Source organism: Pleurodeles waltl, chromosome 3_1 (assembly GCF_031143425.1).
Source record: "Pleurodeles waltl isolate 20211129_DDA chromosome 3_1, aPleWal1.hap1.20221129, whole genome shotgun sequence".
NCBI classification, from domain to species: domain Eukaryota; kingdom Metazoa; phylum Chordata; class Amphibia; order Caudata; family Salamandridae; genus Pleurodeles; species Pleurodeles waltl.
The window spans coordinates 1,610,762,417-1,610,784,372 of record NC_090440.1 but is presented as its reverse complement, the minus strand read 5'-3'; the positions used below and the strand labels follow the sequence as shown (position 1 = coordinate 1,610,784,372).

Sequence of the window (21,956 nt, the reverse complement as noted above, 5' to 3'; positions counted from 1 at the left end):
CTTTCCTTGTGCGTTATTCATTTTTTGTTTAAAACATTTAATTGTTGTTTTCCCCCAGAAATATCAACAGCAATTCAGTATCGACCATCCTCATCCATAGCAAGATACAGTGAGCAACCTGTGCAGCCTGCTAGAAACTAATAGAGAGCACAAAATAACTATCTACAACCAGCATCTAATCTAATACAGGTGGGAATGCTGAGTTATAATGAGTATATGAGGATGGGTAAGATGTCAATCCCAGGGCGCTCACTTATTTATGCCATACTCATAGGGTTGTGGCTACTGATGAGCTGAGGTAGGTGTTGAGGGGGCCTGTGTCATTTCTCAAACAACACGAGGTCCCAAAGAGGTCATCCAGCTATGGTGTTATCCATGCAGTTCTTCTCAGAGAGCAAAGTAGACAAGTCCACCGCTGCTGAGTTGCTCAGCTGCATAATAATGTGGAATGGTAGGGACTGCCAATCCCTCATTTGTCCTTGATTGGATCATCAGAGTCAGTGATAGTCTTGTGGCTTTGCCCTTCTATATGAAGGCAATTAGCTTATATTGAATGTGTTTCAAAAATGTGGATTATACCGAATTTGGAACCGAACAAAGAAAGCATCAGATTACCTCGAACACAAAGGTCGTTTGTGATGGACTCAAGTTACTTGAGAAAATTAGATGCAAAACGACTTGCCACAGACTGTGTAAAATGTAGCGCAAATCCAGATTCCCTACTTCCTCAGGTGTAAGAGTCAAATTAAGAATCCCAGACTTATCGTAATTGATTTTATAGCCTGAAACTTTCTCAAAGGCCTTGAGCAGTGGTACCACCACCAGGATTGATGTATCTGGAAAGCCCAAGGACAGAAACATATTGTCTACATAAAGGGAGAGACGAAACTCCCTCGATCCAAATTTAATCCCTGTGATTGTGTCCCTCTGCCATATAAGGTGCACAAATGGCTCAATAAAAAGAGCAAAAATGAGTGGTGATCGATTGCAGCCCTGTCTGGTGCCCCATTAGTCGAAAGGGTCTAGAAAGGTAGCCATTCAGAGAAGCCCTGGGAACCATATCAGAATATTTGGCAAAAGTGATCTGTGGGTCCTAGTCCTATTTTTTGAAGTATGAGCCTTAGGAAGATCCACTCCACCCTGTCAAAGTCTTTGCGTAATTCATTTGTGTCGATGCACAGCTGTTTGTTGTGTTTTCTGACTCGCCCTTCAAAAGAGGAGGAGACTACCATCTGGAGCCCATTTACATCAATCGTACCAAAGACCATTGGGTAGACAGTCCACTTTTTCTAGGATTATCTGTGAGAATGAAAGGTGCAGAAAAGGACTTTGTCAAGGTGGACAATATTCTGCATTAAGATCTGCAACATTTTGGCCAAATATTAGCCTCCAGAAGGACTGAGGGTTCATTCCACCAGAGCCAAGACTGCTACCACTGCACTGTCACGTAGATTGCCAGTTTTAAACATCTGTCAGGCGTTGACATGGACCTCAGTTCACATGTTCACAAAGCTCTACTACACTGACAGCCAGGTCTGATGCGTCATTTCACCTATTTGGTCCTGTAGGACTTTGTTCTGAGCCATTCCCCCAGCGCCTCCACCATGGGAGCAGTACTGTCATGGTATCTATTCTACAGGTGAGAAATCTGTTGTTTGAAGTATCCATCAAAAGAACAAGTTACTTAGCTTCAGTAAAGCCCAATTTGCTGGATTCTCTAGCTGCAAACTTCTCATTGTACTCCTATCTCCAGTTTGAAGGGATAGTTTCTTTTGGCATCTGAAAATGTCCCAGACACTAGTATCTCTGATTGTTGTTGGGCTCTGGATTGTAGCATGCATACATAGTCAAGAAAGAATTAGATGTAGGGGCACAGGGTGGTGCTTATATGCAGTTCCGTTTGTCGTGTCCAGGGGGTTAAAGCAGAGCCACACACACCACCTACTGAAGTGCAGGAGAAATGCCATTTAATGCTTCTGCACCGTGTCTGGCAATTGGGGGTATTCTTAAGGTGAGTAATCTTTAGTGAGCGTATTTACCAGGAAGAACATTGTCGAAGGTAACTTGCTCTTCAGTGCAACACTCAATTGTCACCTGGAAATGTATTTTGCACAGCCATTTGGCTCTAAACATTAGCTTGTTTTTTTAAAAGTATACATTAATTTTTCCCTGAAATACCAGCCATTATCTTTTTATAACCTTGCAATTTTCAGAATGTGCACTATTTTATGTCCCCAAATAACTGCTTGATCCTTAAAATATCAACTGTTTTGTTCTTCAGCTTCTCACATTTACTCTAGTTTACCTACGAGTTCTCAATTGAGGTCATAATAGTTTGATTTGTAACTCATAGAAATGGGTCACAAGAACTTGACAAACTATTTTTTAATGTACGTCAACAGAAGCAAAATAATCTTTGCCATTGTGAAAGATACCTAACAATCAGCAGCTCCAACTCAATCACTCCCTTTTAGGACCACTGCAACAATCTATCTAAATTCTTCAGCAACCAAATCACCGCCATTTACAGCAACTTCAGCCTGTAACCGACCCTACAGATATCTCCAAATGCTCCCCAAACTTATCCAAAGAACTTTTGCAAAACATATGGCCTGTCATCACTGCAGGAGAAACTGCTGCCACCATGAAGTCTATCCTCCCATCAGACCACTGCCCCCACCACGCCTATTCCAAAGCGACATGCTCATATCCATTCTGAATGCTTCCACCTCTTCCACGACTGTTAGACCTTTCATTCTTAGGGTGGTCATCCCTCCAACTTTTTGTGTACCTCCTTCACTTTTCTGACCTTGTTTTTGCTCGCTTTATGACTCTGTGCACTTTACCACTGCTGACCAGTGCTAAAGTGCTTGTGCTGTCTTCCCTAAACATGGCAAACTTGGCTTGTCCGCAATTGGCATATTTAATTAATTTATAAGTCCCTAGTACAGTGCACTTGATTTACAGGGCCTGTAAATTATATGCTAATTGTGGGCCTGCAGCACTGATTGTGCCACCCTCTTAAGTAGCCCTTTAAACATGTATCAGTAGTGACATCGCAGAGCCTTTTGTGCAGTTTTACACGGCCATGTCGTCCTGGCAAAATAATCCTTTTTCCAGGGCCAACCCTTCCCTTTTTTATACATATGTCACCCCTAAGGTAGGCACTGGACAACCCACAGGGCAAGGTGCAATGTATTAAAAAGGCAGGGCATGTACTTTCAAGTTTACCTGTCTTGGTAGTGAAAAACTCCCAAGGTCGTTTGTCACTACAGCAAAGCCTATCTCTCCCATTGGATAACATCAGGATTACCTTACTACAGTTTATACATGTAATTCACAATCTGGAAAAGGTGAGCTATTCGATTTTGGTGTCTCTGGAATCACGATTTAAAATCACAACTTATGGTGAAGTCGGATTTTAAATTGCAATTCTGAAAATACCACTTTTAGGAATTCATTTGGTTCCTGCTGCCTGTCTATGATCACTTGTCTGGGGTTACTGAGAGCTGGGCTTTGTCTATTCCCCCTGAACAGCTACACACGAGAGATTAGATATGACTTGTTGGGCCTTGATGAGCCATCCTGGCAGGATGAGAGTGAGGAGCTGGCCACAGCTTCACTTACACCTCAATTTGCGGTGTTGTGTCTTCACACAAACGGCTACATAACCTCCTGTAGCAAGTCTGGAGCCAGGGCAGGACATCTGTGCACTGCAAAGGGCCCAACTGGGTATTAGTACTCTACATCAGACACCAACAATTCAGTACACTTCTTGACTTGTGAATACTCTGCCAGGAAGTACTACTACTGAGCTGCTGAAGGACTTCCACTCTGCAGGTTTGCTGGACTCCTGCCTTGTTGTGCTGCCCTGCTGCCTGCTGTTCCCTGACTGGATTAGAAGGACTAAACCTGTATCACTTGAACCCAGAGTGACTCCAAGGGCCTGCTGGCTGGCCTCCTGATCTGAAATTCCAACTGCTCTGCTTCTGCACCTGGACTCTGCCATCTGTGATCCTACCTAGCCAAGTGGTGCCACCCTAGTCTTGGATCCTTGGAAGTTGGCTTAAGATGTTTGCTCCAGCAGAACTGACACATCTTCTGCTGTGAGAGTAGAATCAATGCATCGCAGCTGTTGCATGGAACAGAACTTGAAGACCATTCTGAATCTCCACATCGCAGCCTATGCATTCATTGTAACAAATGCATCGACCTTGACTGCACAATGCATCCTCAACACTGGTCTTTGCATCATAAGCCCCTGTGCCCGGATCCTTGACATTGACGAAGTTGGAACTCCCACCCTATCTCTGAACTGATGCATTGCTGCTGTTGCATGGATAACATGGATGCAGCACCTCTACCGCATGGTTCGAAATAGACGCAATGCTCTGCAACCAGGATTTGAGGTACTTTGGCTCAGCGGGCCCAATTGGGTCCCTGTAGCTTAACGCAATCCATTGCAGGCGGCCTAGTCTTTTGACTGTGTCCCAGTTTGATGCAACTCGATATCCTCAGTTGGCGCTTCTTGCTTCTAAGCACTATTTAACAGTTTAATCTTTAAAAAGTCATAACTCAAGTTCTACATATTGGATTCTTATCATTTTGGCCTTGCTTTATTTATTAAATTTGGGTCTATTTTCCTAACCTGGTGTTGAATATTTTTGTGTGGTGCTTTCACTGTTTTACTGTTTGAAGTCTTGCACACATTCTTTGCACATTACCTCAAAGCTAAGCGTGCCTGCTCTGTGCCAAGCTACCCGAGAGTGAGAACAGGTTTATTTAGGGTTTGCCTCACACTTACCCTGACTAGGATTGTGTTTGCTGCATGACCAGGACTTATACCTCAGTCAACTAACAACCCAGTTTCTAACATCCTTCCCAGGTGCTTGGAAGACACCACTGTCCTTCAGTTGCTGAACAGACTCTCTTTGGATCCTTCAATGCTCACCAACTACAGGCCAATCCCCCTGCTACAATTCTTGACTGAAGTCCTAGAGAACATCATCAAGCGCCTGACCGAATACTTTAATGAGCACCAACTCCTCGACACCCTTCAGTCTGGTCTCAGACTTAACCACAGCATGGAAACTGCTGTCATGGCTGGCACAGATTAAATCTGCATGACTCTGGACAGAGGAGACACGGCTGTCCTTATTCTTCTAGAACTCTCTGCAACATTTGACACAGTCTCCCGCCCTATCCACATCAAATGCCTGCATGATATTGGAATCCAAGGCCACGCACTCTGATGCATGTGCTCCTTCCTGGCTGGAAGGACCCCATCAGTCAGCCTGGCACCGTATACCTCAGACACCCGCAACTTAATTTGCAGAGTTCCATAAGGATCCTCCATGATCCCAACCCTCTTCTACTCATACATGGTCCCTCTGGCCAGCCCATATCTCACAATATCAGCATCCTCTCCTGCGCTGACATGCAACTCATTCTCTCCCGCACAGAGAAGATGGCCAGTACCCAGATCAAGTTCAATGCCTGTATGACTGAAATTGACCATTAGATGAAGACCAACTAAAGCTAAACACTGACTGGACTTAAATTGTGATCTTCGGAAAGAGCACATCATTGTGGGACTCCACCTGGTGGGCAGCAGAGACAGAACTGGCAACAACCCGCACGCCAAGAACCTTAGGCTTATCATCAACAGCGAACATGACTTGACCACCAAACTCCATGCCATCACGCAAAATGCTTCCATACACTGAAGATGCTGAGGATGAATTTCAAATTGCTCTCAATTAAAGCTTCACACATGCCCTGGACATAAGTTAGCTGGACTACGGAGCAACACTCAATGCCAGGATGAACAAAAACCTCATCAGAAGGATGTAGACCATTGGGAACTTGGTGGCTAAAATCACCCTCAACCTCTCTCTCTCTGCACTTGCATCACACCACACCTGAAGGAGCTCTACTGGCTCCCCATTCATAAACAAGCACACTGCAGACTCCTCACCCACGCTTTCAAAGAACTACATAACACTGGCCCAGTATATCTCAACAATCGCATCTAATTTCACAAACCTTCAAGATGCTTTGTCTGGCCTCCTACTTGCACAAATCCCATGTATATGAACAACCAGATCCGGCAGTCAAGTCTTCTCCTACATCATTCCTAAAGTGTGGAGTGGCCTGCTGCTAATCATTAGAGCCTCCCCCTCACTTCTTGAATTCTGCAAGAAGCTTAGGACCTAGCTTTCGAACAGTGTGCCCGCTCCTAAGCTGCCACTAGTCCGCCACTCCATCAATTAATTGTGACATCTACTTAAGTAGCCGTTTAACATCTCAGGTCTGCCACTGCAAGACCTATGTGTGTAGTATCTGATAGACTTCTAGTTGCAGATTCCTTACCTTAGAATTTCCCCCAGGCATCAGACTGGATCCAGGGATTTTTCTTCAAGCAATACCCTTGTGCATCGTAGGTGGTGTTGGTCAACTCCGCGGGCGTCGTAGTCACCATTATGACTTTGGGAGTAGTATATAGATGTCGCCCTCGCGCAGAGACGTCAGTTCTTTTCTTTCTGCGCCACGCGCTGATCCGGAGAAGAGATACCCTGATCTGTTTTTGAATGATTTCAACCGTTTTGTCTTCGATGGGGGCTATTCCCCCCAGGTCGGATTCGGACCCTTTTTCCTATGGGTACGAATTTGGGGAAGGATTGGAGGGGTCCCTGGACCCTTATGACTACGAGGATGACCCCTCTGTGGACTGGGCTCCGGAATTAGGTGACGCCAGTGGTCTGGATACTGCTCCTGATGCTGGCATGCTGCCTCCTCCTACCATGGCTATGGCGGAGGAAGCAACTTATGGTATGGTGGTCAGTAGGGCAGCTGAGGTCCTTGACCTCGAGCTTCCTACAGTTGAGGTCAGGTCTAACCTCCTGACAGAGGTGCTTCAGCTTGGGGCTTCTGCTTCAGAACCCCTTTTGCCATTCAATGAAGCCCTCACCAATGTCCTTTTGGGTACCTGGTCCAAACTCAACACAGGGGCTCCTGTGAATAGGACTATTGCGCGCTGCCATCGGCCCGCTCCGAACGACCCTAAATTCCTGTCCCAATACCCCACGCCTGAGAGTCTTGTCATCCAGGCTTCTTCTTCTTCAGGCGCATTCCCTTCCGCACCCCCGGACAGGGAATCAAAAAGACTAGAACATTTTGATAAAAAGTTGTTTTCTTCCTCCAGTCTTGCGCTGCAGTCTGTGAACACCGCATGCCTTTTGGGCCACTATACCCACTCTTTGTGGGATACGGTTGCGCAAGTCCTGCCGCAGATACCGGAGGAGGCCTGTGCTAATGTCTCCCAAGCTGTGAACGATGGGAGAGATGTGGCAAAGTTCACCATCCATTGTGGGCTGGACACAACTGACTCTCTGGGCAGATTGGTTGCTATGACAGTGGCCTTACGACGCCATGCCTGGTTGCGAACTTCTGGGTTTTCTGGGGATGTAAAACAGTCACTCATGGACATGCCCTTTGATGGCTCCAGTCTCTTTGGAGACAAAGCGGACTCGGCTTTGGAAAGATTCAAGGATTCCTAGGCTATTGCTCGGTCCCTTGGCCTTTCATCTGCCCCTCAACCCCCACAGTCTACTTTTCGCCCCTTTCATGGCCACGGAAGGGGCTCCCTGTCGTGTCCTCCACCCAGCCACTGTGCCACCCATGCTGTCCAGCCTCTGCATGGCCAGGGACGTGGAGTCCCACGTGGGCTTGGGGCAGGGTCCCAGAGGTCTGCCAAGATCACCTCTGCCCCCACTGGGAATCCATCACTATGGACAGGTCGGTTTTGCAGACATTTAGGAAGGGGTATTCCCTCCCTTTCGAATCTGCTCCACCAGCCATGCCTCCATCCTTCAGTCACCTTCCAGAGGATCATTTGGCACTTCTCCGCCAGGAAGTTGCAGCTCGCTTGGCCAAGGGAGCTATAGAAAAGGTCCCTGTGCCCGAAGTAGGTCGTGGTTGTTATTACCGCTACTTCCTGGTGCTGAAAAAGGACAAGGGCTTACATCCTATACGAGACCTTCGTGCCCTCTACTACTTCCTCAAGAAGGAGAAATTAAAAATGCTCACCTTGGCTCAGGTTCTGTCTGCCTTGGACCCAGAAGACTGGATGGTGGTGTTGGACTTGTAGGATGCTTATTTCCATATTCCCATCCTGCCTGACCACAGACTTTACCTACGATTCATGGTAGGTCACGAGCACTTTCAGTTTACCGTGCTCCCCTTAGGCCTTACCAGCGCCCCTCGGGTGTTCATAAAAGTGATGGCGTGGATGCGGCTAATCTGCGCAGATTAGGGGTGTCAGTCTTCCCCTACCTCGACGACTGGCTGTTGAAGGCAGACTCATCCCAGAAAGTCGTCTCTCACCTTCATACTACAGTAAATCTCCTGCACACGCTGGGGTTTACTATAAACATGCCGAAGCCACACCTGACGCCCTCTCAGATGCTCCCTTTCGCCGGAGCTGTTCTGGACACCGTGCATTTTCAGACTTATCCTCCTGAAAAGCGAGTCCAAGACATTCAGGCTATGATTCCGATCTCTCTGCCTCGGTCATGGGTTTCGGGGAGACTGACTCTGAGGCTGCTGTGCCTCATGGCCTCCTGCATCCTGCTAGTAGCACATGCCAGATAGCATATGCGGGCTATGCAGTGGGACCTGAAGTTCCAGTGGGCGCAGCATCACGGGAATCTCTACGACATGGTCCAGATCTCGGAGGGGACTGCGAAAGACCTGCAGTGGTGGCTTTCAAATCTGTATTGGGTCCACAGTAGATCCCTCTCCCCTCCCCAACCAGATCTCTCTATACTGACAGATGTGTCACTTCTGGGTTAGGGTGGCCACATGGGAAAGGCGGAGATTAGAGGCCTCTGGTCTCCGACGGAGTCTGGGCTCCATATCAATCTTGTGGAGATCCGGGCGATCTGGCTTGCATTGAAAGCATTTCTTCCTTTTCTCAAATGGAAAGTAGTGCAGGTGTTCACGGACAATACTACTGCCATATGCCTCTGGACATGGCTGGAACATCAGGGCATTACCCTGATGGTTCAACATCTGGCGGGTTCTCTCAACACCAGAGCGGACAAACTCAGCCATCAATGCACAGCCAATCATGAATGGCATCTCCATCCGGAGGTGGCGCAAGGTCTCTTTCAGCAGTGGGGATAGCCTTGGTTAGATCTGTTCTCCGCCACAGAGAACGCGCAATGTCAGCTATTTTGCGCATTGGCGTATCCATGGCAGCATTTGCTCAGAGACACTTTTCGTCTCGAGTGGAACTCCGGTCTCCTTTATGCGTTTCTACCTATACCATTTCTGCCCAGAGGTTTCAAGAAGGTCAGGAACGATCAGGCCCAAGTCATCCTGGTGGCTCCAGACTGGGCAGGGAGAGTCTGGTATCCAGAGTTATTGAGCATGCCCATCGATCTTCCACTCAGACTGCCTCTTCCGGCGGCTCTTCTGTTGCAGCAACAGGGGACGGTTTTCACCCAAACCTGTCCAACCTCTGCCTTCATAGCTGGAGATTGAGCGGTGACAGTTGACGACTTTTGATCTTCCACCCGAAGTCTGTGATGTTATCTTGGCAGCCAGGCGTCCCTCAACAAAAACTGTACAGGGAGTGCAGAATTATTAGGCAAATGAGTATTTTGACCACATCATCCTCTTTATGCATGTTGTCTTACTCCAAGCTGTATAGGCTCGAAAGCCTACTACCAATTAAGCATATTAGGTGATGTGCATCTCTGTAATGAGAAGGGGTGTGGTCTAATGACATCAACACCCTATATCAGGTGTGCATAATTATTAGGCAGCTTCCTTTCCTTTGGCAAAATGGGTCAAAAGAAGGACTTGACAGGCTCAGAAAAGTCAAAAATAGTGAGATATCTTGCAGAGGGATGCAGCACTCTTAAAATTGCAAAGCTTCTGAAGCGTGATCATCGAACAATCAAGCGTTTCATTCAAAATAGTCAACAGGGTCGCAAGAAGCGTGTGGAAAAACCAAGGCGCAAAATAACTGCCCATGAACTGAGAAAAGTCAAGCGTGCAGCTGCCACGATGCCACTTGCCACCAGTTTGGCCATTTTTCAGAGCTGCAACATCACTGGAGTGCCCAAAAGCACAAGGTGTGCAATACTCAGAGACATGGCCAAGGTAAGAAAGGCTGAAAGACGACCACCACTGAACAAGACACACAAGCTGAAACGTCAAGACTGGGCCAAGAAATATCTCAAGACTGATTTTTCTAAGGTTTATGGACTGATGAAATGAGAGTGAGTCTTGATGGGCCAGATGGATGGGCCCGTGGCTGGATTGGTAAAGGGCAGAGAGCTCCAGTCCGACTCAGACGCCAGCAAGGTGGAGGTGGAGTACTGGTTTGGGCTGGTATCATCAAAGATGAGCTTGTGGGGCCTTTTCGGGTTGAGGATGGAGTCAAGCTCAACTCCCAGTCCTACTGCCAGTTCCTGGAAGACACCTTCTTCAAGCAGTGGTACAGGAAGAAGTCTGCATCCTTCAAGAAAAACATGATTTTCATGCAGGACAATGCTCCATCACACGCGTCCAAGTACTCCACAGCGTGGCTGGCAAGAAAGGGTATAAAAGAAGGAAATCTAATTACATGGCCTCCTTGTTCACCTGATCTGAACCCCATTGAGAACCTGTGGTCCATCATCAAATGTGAGATGTACAAGGAGGGAAAACAGTACACCTCTCTGAACAGTGTCTGGGAGGCTGTGGTTGCTGCTGCACGCAATGTTGATGGTGAACAGATCAAAACACTGACAGAATCCATGGATGGCAGGCTTTTGAGTGTCCTTGCAAAGAAAGGTGGCTATATTGGTCACTGATTTGTTTTTGTTTTGTTTTTGAATGTCAGAAATGTATATTTGTGAAAGTTGAGATGTTATATTGGTTTCACTGGTAATAATAAATAATTGAAATGGGTATATATTTGTTTTTTGTTAAGTTGCCTAATAATTATGCACATCTGATAGGGTGTTGATGTCATTAGACCACACCCCTTCTCATTACAGAGATGCACATCACCTAATATGCTTAATTGGTAGTAGGCTTTCGAGCCTATACAGCTTGGAGTAAGACAACATGCATAAAGAGGATGATGTGGTCAAAATACTCATTTGCCTAATAATTCTGCACTCCCTGTATATGCCTGTTGTTGGGATAAATTTGTTGCATGGTGTACCAACAAATCTGTTGATCCCCTCTCAGCCCCTTTATCCGAGGTTCTTCTGTTCATTCTTTCTTTGGCCCAGCAGGGCTTTGCTTTGGGCACCCTCAAAGGGTATTTATCTGCTATTTCGGCCTTCCTTAGGTTACCTGATCAGCCCTCACTTTTTAAATCTCCTATTGTGAGTAGATTCCTAAAAGGCCTCACCTATTTATTTCCTCCCACTCCATTTATCATGCCTCAGTGGGACCTCAATCTTGTCCTAACTTATTTGATGTGTACTCCCTTTGAGCTGATGGATAATTGTCCATTGCGGCTCCTCACCTTCAAAACTGTCTTTCTTGTTGCTATCACCTCTGCTCGCAGGGTGAGTGAGCTGCAAGCCCTTTCATCTAAACCTCCATACTTGTCTGTGCACTCTGACAAAGTGGTGTTGCACACTAAGGCTGCCTTCCTTCCTAAGGTGGTTACGCCTTTTCATGTAGGCCAGTCCATCACCCTGTCCAATTTCTACGCACCCCCACATCCTTCCCATGAGGAGGAGAGACTCCACCGTCTGGACCCAAAAAGAGCATTGGCGTTCTATCTTAATTGTACTAAAGATTTCCGGGTGGATGGTCAACTCTTTGTTGGGTCTGTGGGTGTAAAAAAAAGGGCATTGCAAAAGCGTCCCATCCCTCAATGGGTGCTTCTTTGCATCAAAATGTGTTACGCATTGGCCAAGAAGTGACCGCGGAGGGCTTGTGTTCTCATTCCACCCAAGCAACTGCTGCTTCCACTGCGTTAGCATGCGGACTTCCTGTCCTGGATATCTGCCAGGCAGCTACGTGGGCATCCCTGCACACATTTGCTAAACATTACTGCCTGGACAGTCAGGTCCATCGGGCTACTTTGGTTGTTTGGTCCTGCAGGACTTCCTAGTATGATCTTGGTTCGCAGCCCACCACCAAGGATGGCATTGCTTGGGTATCTATTCTAAGGTAAGGAATCTGCAACTAGAAGTCTCTATCAGATGTACAAGTTACTTACCTTTGGTAACGAAATATCTGGTAGAGACATATTCTAGTTCCAGATTCCTTACCGCCCACACATCCTCCCCAATTGCGAACTGATTTCTAGGGACAGGGATTCCCCTTTCAGGTCCTTAGCTCTGGCGCACCAATCTCAGTGTTCTTAGCGGCTCTACGCTTTGCCGTGGAAAGTGGTTAAAAGAAACTGACGTCACTGCGCGAAGGGAGCATCTATATACTACTCCCGACGTCATCCTGGTGACTACGACACCAACGACGCCCACGGAGTCGACCGACACCACCTACCGACGCGCAAGGGTATTGCTCGAAGAACAATCGCCGTATCCAGTCTGACGCCTGGGGGAAATTCTAGGGTAAGGTAAGGAATCTGCAACTAGAATGTCTCTACCAGATATTTTGTTACCAAAGGTAAGTAACTTGTACTTCTCTGCCACTTCAACTTGGCATTTAAAACTCCCCGCCAAGTCTTAAACTCCACTTCTGTTACATATGTCACCCCTAAGGTAGATTCTAGGTCCCATTTACTTACATAGCACCCTACTATAGGGTGCTATGTAAGTACCTGTAAGGAAATGTACTACTAAGTTTTACATGTCCTGGTAGTGAAAAACTCCCAAAGTTATTTTTCACTACTGCGAGTCCTACTCCTCTCATAGGCCATCATTGGCAATTCCATAATACTCTTTTTAGGCTGTTATGCTCGTTAATGCTACCCTCCATCCAGGGTACTTTCTCAGCAGGCCCTGCATATGTCCTGTAGCCGGCCTGCCCTTCTTCGCGGTTGGACTTAACTTTGGATTTACCCTGGTCTAGTGCAAACTCAAATAACCTCTAACTGACTTCTAAGCACTACTTTTGAATTATTTTTCTTAAAAGTCATAACTCCGCTTCTTATTGGATTTTTTTCATTTTGGTCTTGTTTTACTCATAAAATTATAATCTATTTTTATAACCTTGGGTGGAGTCTTCTTTCAGTGTTTTCATTGTGTTACTGTGTGTATGTGTTGCACAAATACATTGCCTCTGTGGATAAGCTTGACTGCTCTGTGCCAAGCTACCAGAGGGTGAGCACAGGTTATCTAGCATACCCTGACTAGAGTGTTGGTCCCTGCCCATACAGGGTGCATACTCTAACAACCAGAAACCCCATTTCTAATATCAACTTCTAAAGGGCTAGTAGATTAATAACCTTCCATTTCAGGGGTTCTGCAACAAATATTTCAATATCTTTTAAGAGATTTTCCTTGCTCAAAAGGGTGTAATTTCTGATATTTATGTATTTCAGAACACTTATTGCTGGGTTATATTTGCAAGTAAGTGTCACACATTTGGTTGTTGAATTTCACTCGTAAGTACACTAAAACCATGGAAGTGTCACATATAAACAATCTGAAAACTTGGCAGATATGGAAGAGACTAGCCTTTCTTGAGGGAAAAAGGAAGTGGAGAAATAGAGTAGGAAATTGGGGAGTGAAGAGCAGGTATGATTTCCTGCAAAGGGATATGATAAAATGTACAGAAGAAAGAAGACCATTATCACCTATATCTCTTAAAAAGTAGCCGCCTGCCAGCTTTGCTATTCGCATCAATTATTAAAAGTATTTTGTGATACAAAAATAGCCCTTTTCGTTAAATGTATCTCCACGAGAGCAAACACAATCTGCTATTTAAATCGAGTAACCCACTCGTATCCGATTTCTCGCTAGCTAAAAATGTCAAAGCCAAAATGTTTCCTTATTGTTTGGAAGCGCTTGTATTGATATTTAAAAGGACATATGCGCAATGCAGAGGGTAGTGCATTGGACACCATTTGAAAGTAGCATATTTATGCAGCCAGTGCTTTCCACGGTCTCCTGAACAGAGTAGTACAGCGGCACCTGGATGAAAAATAATCATGAGCTAGGCACAGGCGTTTGATTTACATCACTGGTCACCTACCTTGGATGGTTGCCTGCATTTGAAAGGATGCCACTGTTTGCAGAGTTGAGTCCTCTTAACGAAGAGGCATTGTTAAATTGGGACAAAGCTTATTCATATGAACATGTTAATGCAATATAAAGTTGTTTGCTATAGTCTTTTTCACTTTTCCAATAGTAACTTACCACTTGATCAGTCAGGAACCTTTTAACAGCTGTGCTACTGTTGGCATGGTTGAAAAAAAGTTCTCAGATTACAATTTGTTAGTAAATGGTTTATGTCCCTAATTGCAGTAAATCTCTGAGGCGGAATTGCAATTTTTTATAGTCATAACAAATCTCAGTCGATTTTGGCTACAAAGTAAGCAGTATGCATATGCTTGAAATATATTTATTTTTAATTAACTCCATGTTATGACCAAGCCTCTTTCTATTTTTCTTTTTAGGATCAACTTATCTTCAATTCAGCATTGAATATGTGCCTTACTGCAAACGGAGAGAATCCGTTTATGGCAGAGTGCAATCCAGAAGATGTCTTCCAGCAATGGATTTTTAGTTCGGGCGATTAGAGTTGGTTGCTTTCAATTACAAATCCAAAAGCAGAGGCTGTCTGCTAAATTGTGGCGTTGAGTATACAAAAATGATACAGGAGCTCTGTCTCCTTTAGATGACTGTAAAGTTTAATCCTCCCCAAAGAAAATGTTGATGTTGGTTGTAATTTTGTGGAAACATTCAACTGTGTCTACTTCTCTACAACTGAAAATAAACATAAGACTTGCACCTATGAATTTCACGATGGTGCAGAATGAAATTCAAGTGCAAATATACGTGGACTGTGAGAAGATGGAAAACCCATTGCAGTTTTTGCATCACAAACGCGTGATATAGAAAAAGATAATGCAGGAAGTTTTCAGGTAAATTTCACTGGTGCCTTTCCATTAAAAAGTGTAAATAAACACTGCAAGTACATGTATAAGGTTGGTAATTGCAACAAATTAGACAGTATTTTTTGTTTTGTATTAAAAAATGCAGTAGCATATATTTATGTTGTTCAGTCACTTTTATGCATTTGATCTGAACCAGCAATTAAGTTCTGTTGAGTTTTTCACACTCTTCACACATCTGAGGACAAGTTTCACACATGTGGATGTGGTTGCCCTTCTTTCACACACAAAGATTTCGTCCGGGTCCAAATGTGTTAGCATTTATGGTAATGTTAATCTCATCCCACAGAAGGTATTATGTCAATGTAGGTAGAGCATTTCCACTATTTGTGTGGCCCAGAAGCGATTTCAGAATCTTCATGCCCGTTACATTTTGGGGGGGCTAACCAGTCGAATACAGAAGTAGTCTATTGACATTGTATTTAGTTGTGTTTCATATTGTTTAGATGTGAGTTATGTTTCAGAGTGGTGGGCAAGCAGGAGGAATCCAGTCTTGAACATTATGGGGGTCATTCTGACCCCAGCGGTCTCTGACCGCCGGGGGCCAGGGTCGGCGGGAGCACCGCCGACAGACCGGCGTTGCCCCGCAGGGCATTCTGACCGCGGCGGTTCAGCCGCGGTCAGATGCGGGAAACCGGCGGTCTCCCGCCGGTTTCCCGCTGCCCTGCAGAATCCTCCATGGCGGCGGAGCGCGTGGGGATTCTGACACCCCCTCCCGCCATCCTGTTCCTGGCGGGTCTCCCGCCAGGAACAGGATGGCGGTAGGGGGTGCCGCGGGGCCCCTGGTGGCCCCTGCAGTGCCCATGCCCATGGCATGGGCACTGCAGGGGCCCCCGTAAGAGGGCCCCACAAAGTATTTCAGTGTCTGCTATGCAGACACTGAAATACGCGACGGGTGCCACTGCACCCGTCGCACCTTCCCACTACGCCGGCTCCATTCGGAGCCGGCGTCCTCGTGGGAAGGTTGATTTGCCCTGGGCTGGCGGGCGGCCTTTTGGCGGCCGCCCGCCAGCCCAGGGCAAATCCCAAAATACCCTCAGCGGTCTTTCGACCGTGGAGCGGTATTTTGGTGGGGGAACTTTGGCGGGCGGCCTCCGCCGCCCGCCGAGGTTAGAATCACCCCCTATGTGTATGGATGTTTCTGCCCCAAAACACCACTGTTTGTTTTGGTCTTCTGGGGTGTATGGTGTCCCTTGCTCATCATTAGGTGCTTATTATGTTTTGAAGCATCTATGTCCATTGTGTGGCTTTAATTCCATACCACATGTATGCAAGTATGTTAAGTTTAATTTAACTTATTCGGGATTGTTGTTATGTAGATTGGTGAAATGGTATGAATGTGTTTGTTGCTATAACTTGGATGAAAGTACTACTGAGGTAGTAAGCACTTAGTCAGCACAGGAATTCGAGCTGTATTGTCAGCTGGATGGTGCCAAGGAATGTCTAATGTGTACTATTGTAATAGGGGAAGGTGCAAGTACTAGGCAGGCCCTTGTGTTGGCAAATGGGTGGCCAACTCTGTGGTTTGGATTTATGTTGTGTATGCGATGATGCCTATGGTTGTGACTACAATGTACTACTGATGTGATGCAGGCGTTTTTCCCACTAAACTCTCCAGAATGTAGATTGGCATGTGGAGCAAACACACAAGGAGAGACAATGCAATCTTCAGGCACACCTACAGAGATTCCACACTAGGTAAATTGTTGGACTCAAGACCTCAAAAGTTATAACATAAGCAGGTAAACTAACGCTGGTAGTCTTTCGCTTGACTGTGATGCATTTATGGCAAGAAAATCTGACACACAGGAGTTAACTGGTAGGCTATTATTGGATTAAGTAAGTAAGACAAACCACATTTACTTTGTCTAAATTTTGTACCACTAAAGATAGAAATGTTTTCTGCTGTAATTAGCAAATGAGTTTATAAATTGTGGAATGTCAGAAGTCGTACTACAGCAGCATTCCGAGTGCCTTCCGTATAATTATTGCACAAGATATCAAGCTTACTGATTTATCTTTTTTACTCTCCAAATCACAGTTTTTATTGAGGAGACAAGTAAATTACGTGGGAAATTCTAGATTCTGTAGGAATTGTGTATTTGTCCTGCATTTGATGAAGCTGCAGAAATGCAATTCTAGGCACCTAGTCTATGAGATAGTGGGGAAGCTAATTCACACGTGGTTCCCTTAATGCCACTGGTCTGGATTTAGTGAAAGTACTTTTGAACTTTACTTAAAACTAGTTTATTTTGACACAGTAAGAAGAAACCTATTAAAATGATATTGTTTTTAAATGTGCCTTTACTAAGTGCCTTGTAGTTAATGTGTAAACATGTTTTTTCTGACTTAGCATGTCCAGTTCTTCCAATAAACGTCTTCTTGTGTGAAGTCTTTCTACAAATTTTGTATGAAGAGTATACATTTAAAAACGTATAGTTCGCTTGGAATATTTTAGAATGTATTTAAACTGGGTAAAATCTCTACCATGTAGAAATGACTTGTGCTTTAAAGGGATGCCATTGTTTTCTGATTACTTTTGGTTCATTTTTGTGCAGGACAGCACTTCTGTTATGGGAGATGAGTAAGTTACAGAATATATATTTGTTTTCTATTGAATTATTTTCAGCAGTAAACCGTATACCTCGTTTTAAGGAAGTTTTTATTCCTACCTGCATCTTAAGCACTAGGAACAGATGCAAAAATCTGGAAAAATTAGTCTTACAATACTTTTGAATTTCAAATAGTTATCAGTCTGCATATTCAGATACTGTTTTTTTTGCAGTTTATTATAGTAGTGGTTTACTGTGATTACTGTGAAATAAAAATCACCAACACTGGTAGGAAACATGGTATGGTGGCAGGTCTTGGTTATTGGGTCAATGAATTAATGTTTTTTTTCCAAAGAGCACAGGAGTATTCAATTGTCTTGTGGGCAAAACATGCATTGTGTATGTTTTAAGGTCAATGCATTTGTGGATTACTTTATGACTATATTTTGCTGAATACTGAATAAAGACCTACACTAATCTAAAACATGTTTGTCTCTTACTTCTGAATCATAAGATTCCTGTTTTGAAGCTTGGAAACGTCTGAACTAAAAGCTTTGATCAATTTTAAGTAATATTCTTCTGTTCAGAAGTGCCATTCCCTGTTTGCTGCAATTTTTGCTATTACAATTTCTAAATATCAGTTATATGCTTCCTTTTGTAATTTCTAAATGTGTTAATTGCATTTGACCGTTTGCTTACTTATGTCAGAATTCACTAACCTGAATTCTAGATCAACAGGAGCATAAACGTTTGTGCTGGTATCCGGGTCCATAGCCAAGCATACACAATAGCAGTACAGTGGTTAACAGCAGAACCAAATAAAGTGGAATTGGATAAGAGAGAAGATAGAGACACTGAATATCGTCACTCTGACTCGTCACTCTTCTGGGTATTGATGTCTATAACTTGAAGTGACTATCTAAAGACAAGATGAATATCTTCAGCATCATATCACTAAAGTGAATTATCTATTGCTTGATAAACTTGAATCATTATCACGTTCTTGATATACCTTTAGAATTTTTCTGCTATAGACTGTTTTTAGCAGAATGGTCACATCTGTAAAAACAGAAACAAAAATTATACTTATGTAATCATTATTATTCAAACATTGACACAATCCAACTATCTTATCTAGGAAGATAACTATTTTTTGTTTTTGTAGATTCACACTAGCTCGTTTCAATATAAATTCAATGTTGTTTTTTCATCCAACAGTGATATAATAAACATTTGTCAGAATTATATAGCCCTCACTTATACCAATTAATCACTTCCCTTGGCACACACCACCTTAAATACAAAGTGTGCATGGTGAATATTTCAACATTATTTTCAGTGAAGTGGGTCTTTTCTGTTTATTCACAAGACATAGGATCCAAAAATGTGCAACAAACATATAGTTCTATTTTTCTTCAAGATAAACTGAGAATCGGTACTTTAAAATACTAACAATTGTTTCCAAGCATATACTTCTCTGTATTCAGCTTCAAAACACACTTTCAAAAGGAAAATAATCAATCCCCAATGTTCTCACTAGTTAAAGTAACAATGTCCTGGCTGCAGCAAAAGAGAATCTTGTTTGCCATGAGGAAACATACTCTTAATAACACCAAAGATGGCCACTTGCATTTCCAAACAAAGCAGATTAATAGAAAATGTAGTTTGGTTTGGGATGCTGATACATAGTGCATCCTCCAGAGACACAATGGGGTTCACCAAGTGGTGCTGACATTCAGAAACCAGTGCAAGAATGTCTTCCCCTAAGTGAATTTAGCATAGCACAAATAAGTTTGGATTACTGCACTCATTTGCACTGACCCCTGGAAGGAAAGCCACATGCCATGACAGGTAGTTGGTTGTAATTGGTTTGTGTTCATAACTGTTTTCGACATTTGGTCTTGGAGTTTATGTATTCTAAACCGGAGCTCTTGCCCGCCAATGCGAAGGAAATTGTTAAACTCCGATATAAAGAGTACTCTACGAATCTTAGATACCAAGTGGCAGAGAAATTGAGCTCTTGTGATTCATATGTACAAATTTCATCATCAAATTTGATAGAACCTTATTTTGCTTTGTTTCTGATCCCTTCCCTATACTCTTTACTTGTACTTTTTAGATTTAATATGATTCATTTTAGAGTGGCGTTTCCAACAAAATGCGTGTGGGAAAAACATTACCGCCATGCCCTTGTGACAATTTTTCGAAACAAAGTACTTGTCACTTTGTTTTATTTTGTCCATTTTATTCATTTCCTAGGGAAACCTTTTTATTACCTATTTTGCGTAATGTGCACACCCTTTCCTATAAAGAAGGATTGATTGGCATTCAAAGCCATTCATCCAAACAAATGTGCAGCTCTATTTTAAGTTTTATCAAATCCGCTATTACCATTAGGAATCAATATGAATTAGTGATGTGATTATTTATTAATGGAAATCAAATACTGTTTTATTGTTGTATACGATTCTATAAGTATTTATTATTACATATTGACTTAGTACGCTTAAGTGGTACGCTCAGATTTTATAGACTTGTAGATCGAAGAGTCTTGCTTTTTTTTATGCAATAAGTACTGTATTTTATGATGATTTATATGTACCTATGTGTACTTTTATGGCAATACGCCGAATAAAGGTATTTTGACTGACTAAATTGGTTTTGGATCATTATGGTCTGGTGCTTAGGATGCCTGTAGGTTTTAGTGCTAACATTTTTTACTGCTCCTGACTCCGAGCTATTAAAAGCAGGGGACGAGGGGAAGGGCAACAGTATAATTTCCTACAGTTAATTATCTGGCATACTAGAAAATGTATAAATATATGGTCAATGTTAGTTCATTGGGGCCTCACGTACACAATAAATGGTTGATAACGCGCCCGTTTATGATTAATTTACTCACTTTGGGATTCGTTTTAGGCTAATTAATCTTTTGACCCTGTTTGAAGACACCTTAGAACGAGATAGCTAATCAACATGTCAATCAATATGTCAATAACGTCATCAATATTTATTATAACAATGCACTTTACTTTAGTCAATGACATTTTAATAAAATCTGAAAACAGCATGACCTTGCAGTCATGAATAACCACACTAGTTTAGTATAAGTTTAGTGATATTTATTTCCTATTGGTTACAATACTATTAGCACGTTTATTAATCTCAAAACCAAGATACACAATAGCATAGTCACAATATGGCAATTCTGATAAGATTTCATCAAAGCAAGAATCACAAACATTAGAATATAACACAACGTCAGCATTAATTATTCTAAGCAGAGTATATTAACGCATTGTTCAACAAAACATAGATTTAGTCATTTGTCTATTTGCATCAGTTCAGTGAACCCCTCACCTAACCTCGAATTAGCATTGGCATGTTGGGCTTCATGCAAAACAATTTAGTAACACCAATTTGGAAAACATTTGACTATGGCCCCTGTCAAAAGAAAAGCAGTTGGTACCTAGAAAGGAAAAGCAAACAGACAATCACAATTTCATTGTCATATAGTTACCCTCCAAGTTTGGTCAGCACTCAGGTTCTGTCTTCGTCTTCAGGACATCAGTTGATTCGCCATCAAAAGAGATTCAGCTCCAGCAAAGGGAAAGGGGCACTTCCCTCATAAGGAGGTAAAGTGTAAAATGGGCAATCTAAGGACAAGGATGGTTCTAACCTAAAATCTTATCAAGTCACTAAGCAGAGTGACAAAGGTGGTCATTCCAACCTTGGCGGTAAAAGCCGCTTACCGCTGTCAGAAGACCGCCAACATCCCGCCACGGTCATTCTGACCCACAACAGGCAAACCGCCAAAATACAAACATCCACAAAAGTCCGCCACACCAAAGGCCAGCGAGAAACTGGCGATGACCAAATCTCCACCGTTACGCCAACAGAAATACGCCCACACTATCACAACACACAAATCCACGCGGCGGTCTTTCAACCGCGGTATTCCATTGGCGGTACACACCGCCGCGCTCAAAATACACACACTCTTACAAAACACAGCCACATTGGACAATTCAAAATACACACACCTGGTACACATACACACACCACTCCCACACACCCAATTAAATATAAAACACACACCCACATCACCTACAAACCTCCACTCCTAGAGAATCGGTACCACGCACAGAGAAATAGATATCCGAGCACCCAGACGCGCATATTACATTCACCCAGCAATATTACCACGCACTTCACACAACACACCAATACACATCACCACACTTAGCACCACACAATCCACCCCACACATCACCCACACCACCCCATAGCACCGCAAAGACACCCCA

At 43.7% G+C, this 21,956-nt stretch overlaps 1 protein-coding gene across 4 annotated transcripts in view; it reads left to right on the top strand.

Annotated features, from left to right (window-relative positions):
• The window catches only part of GALNT3 (polypeptide N-acetylgalactosaminyltransferase 3), a 681,517-nt gene extending 665,544 nt beyond the window's left edge, over positions 1-15,973 (top strand). For 3 of the 4 annotated variants that reach the window (XM_069225259.1, XM_069225260.1, XM_069225257.1), the window contains one exon: positions 14,600-15,973. In XM_069225259.1, coding sequence (XP_069081360.1) covers positions 14,600-14,627 — 28 coding nt within the window. In that variant the 3' untranslated portion in view covers positions 14,628-15,973. The remainder of the gene's footprint in view (positions 1-14,599) is intronic. The other variant, XM_069225261.1, reaches the window with a different exon arrangement.
• Positions 15,974-21,956: the final 5,983 nt, after the last annotated feature.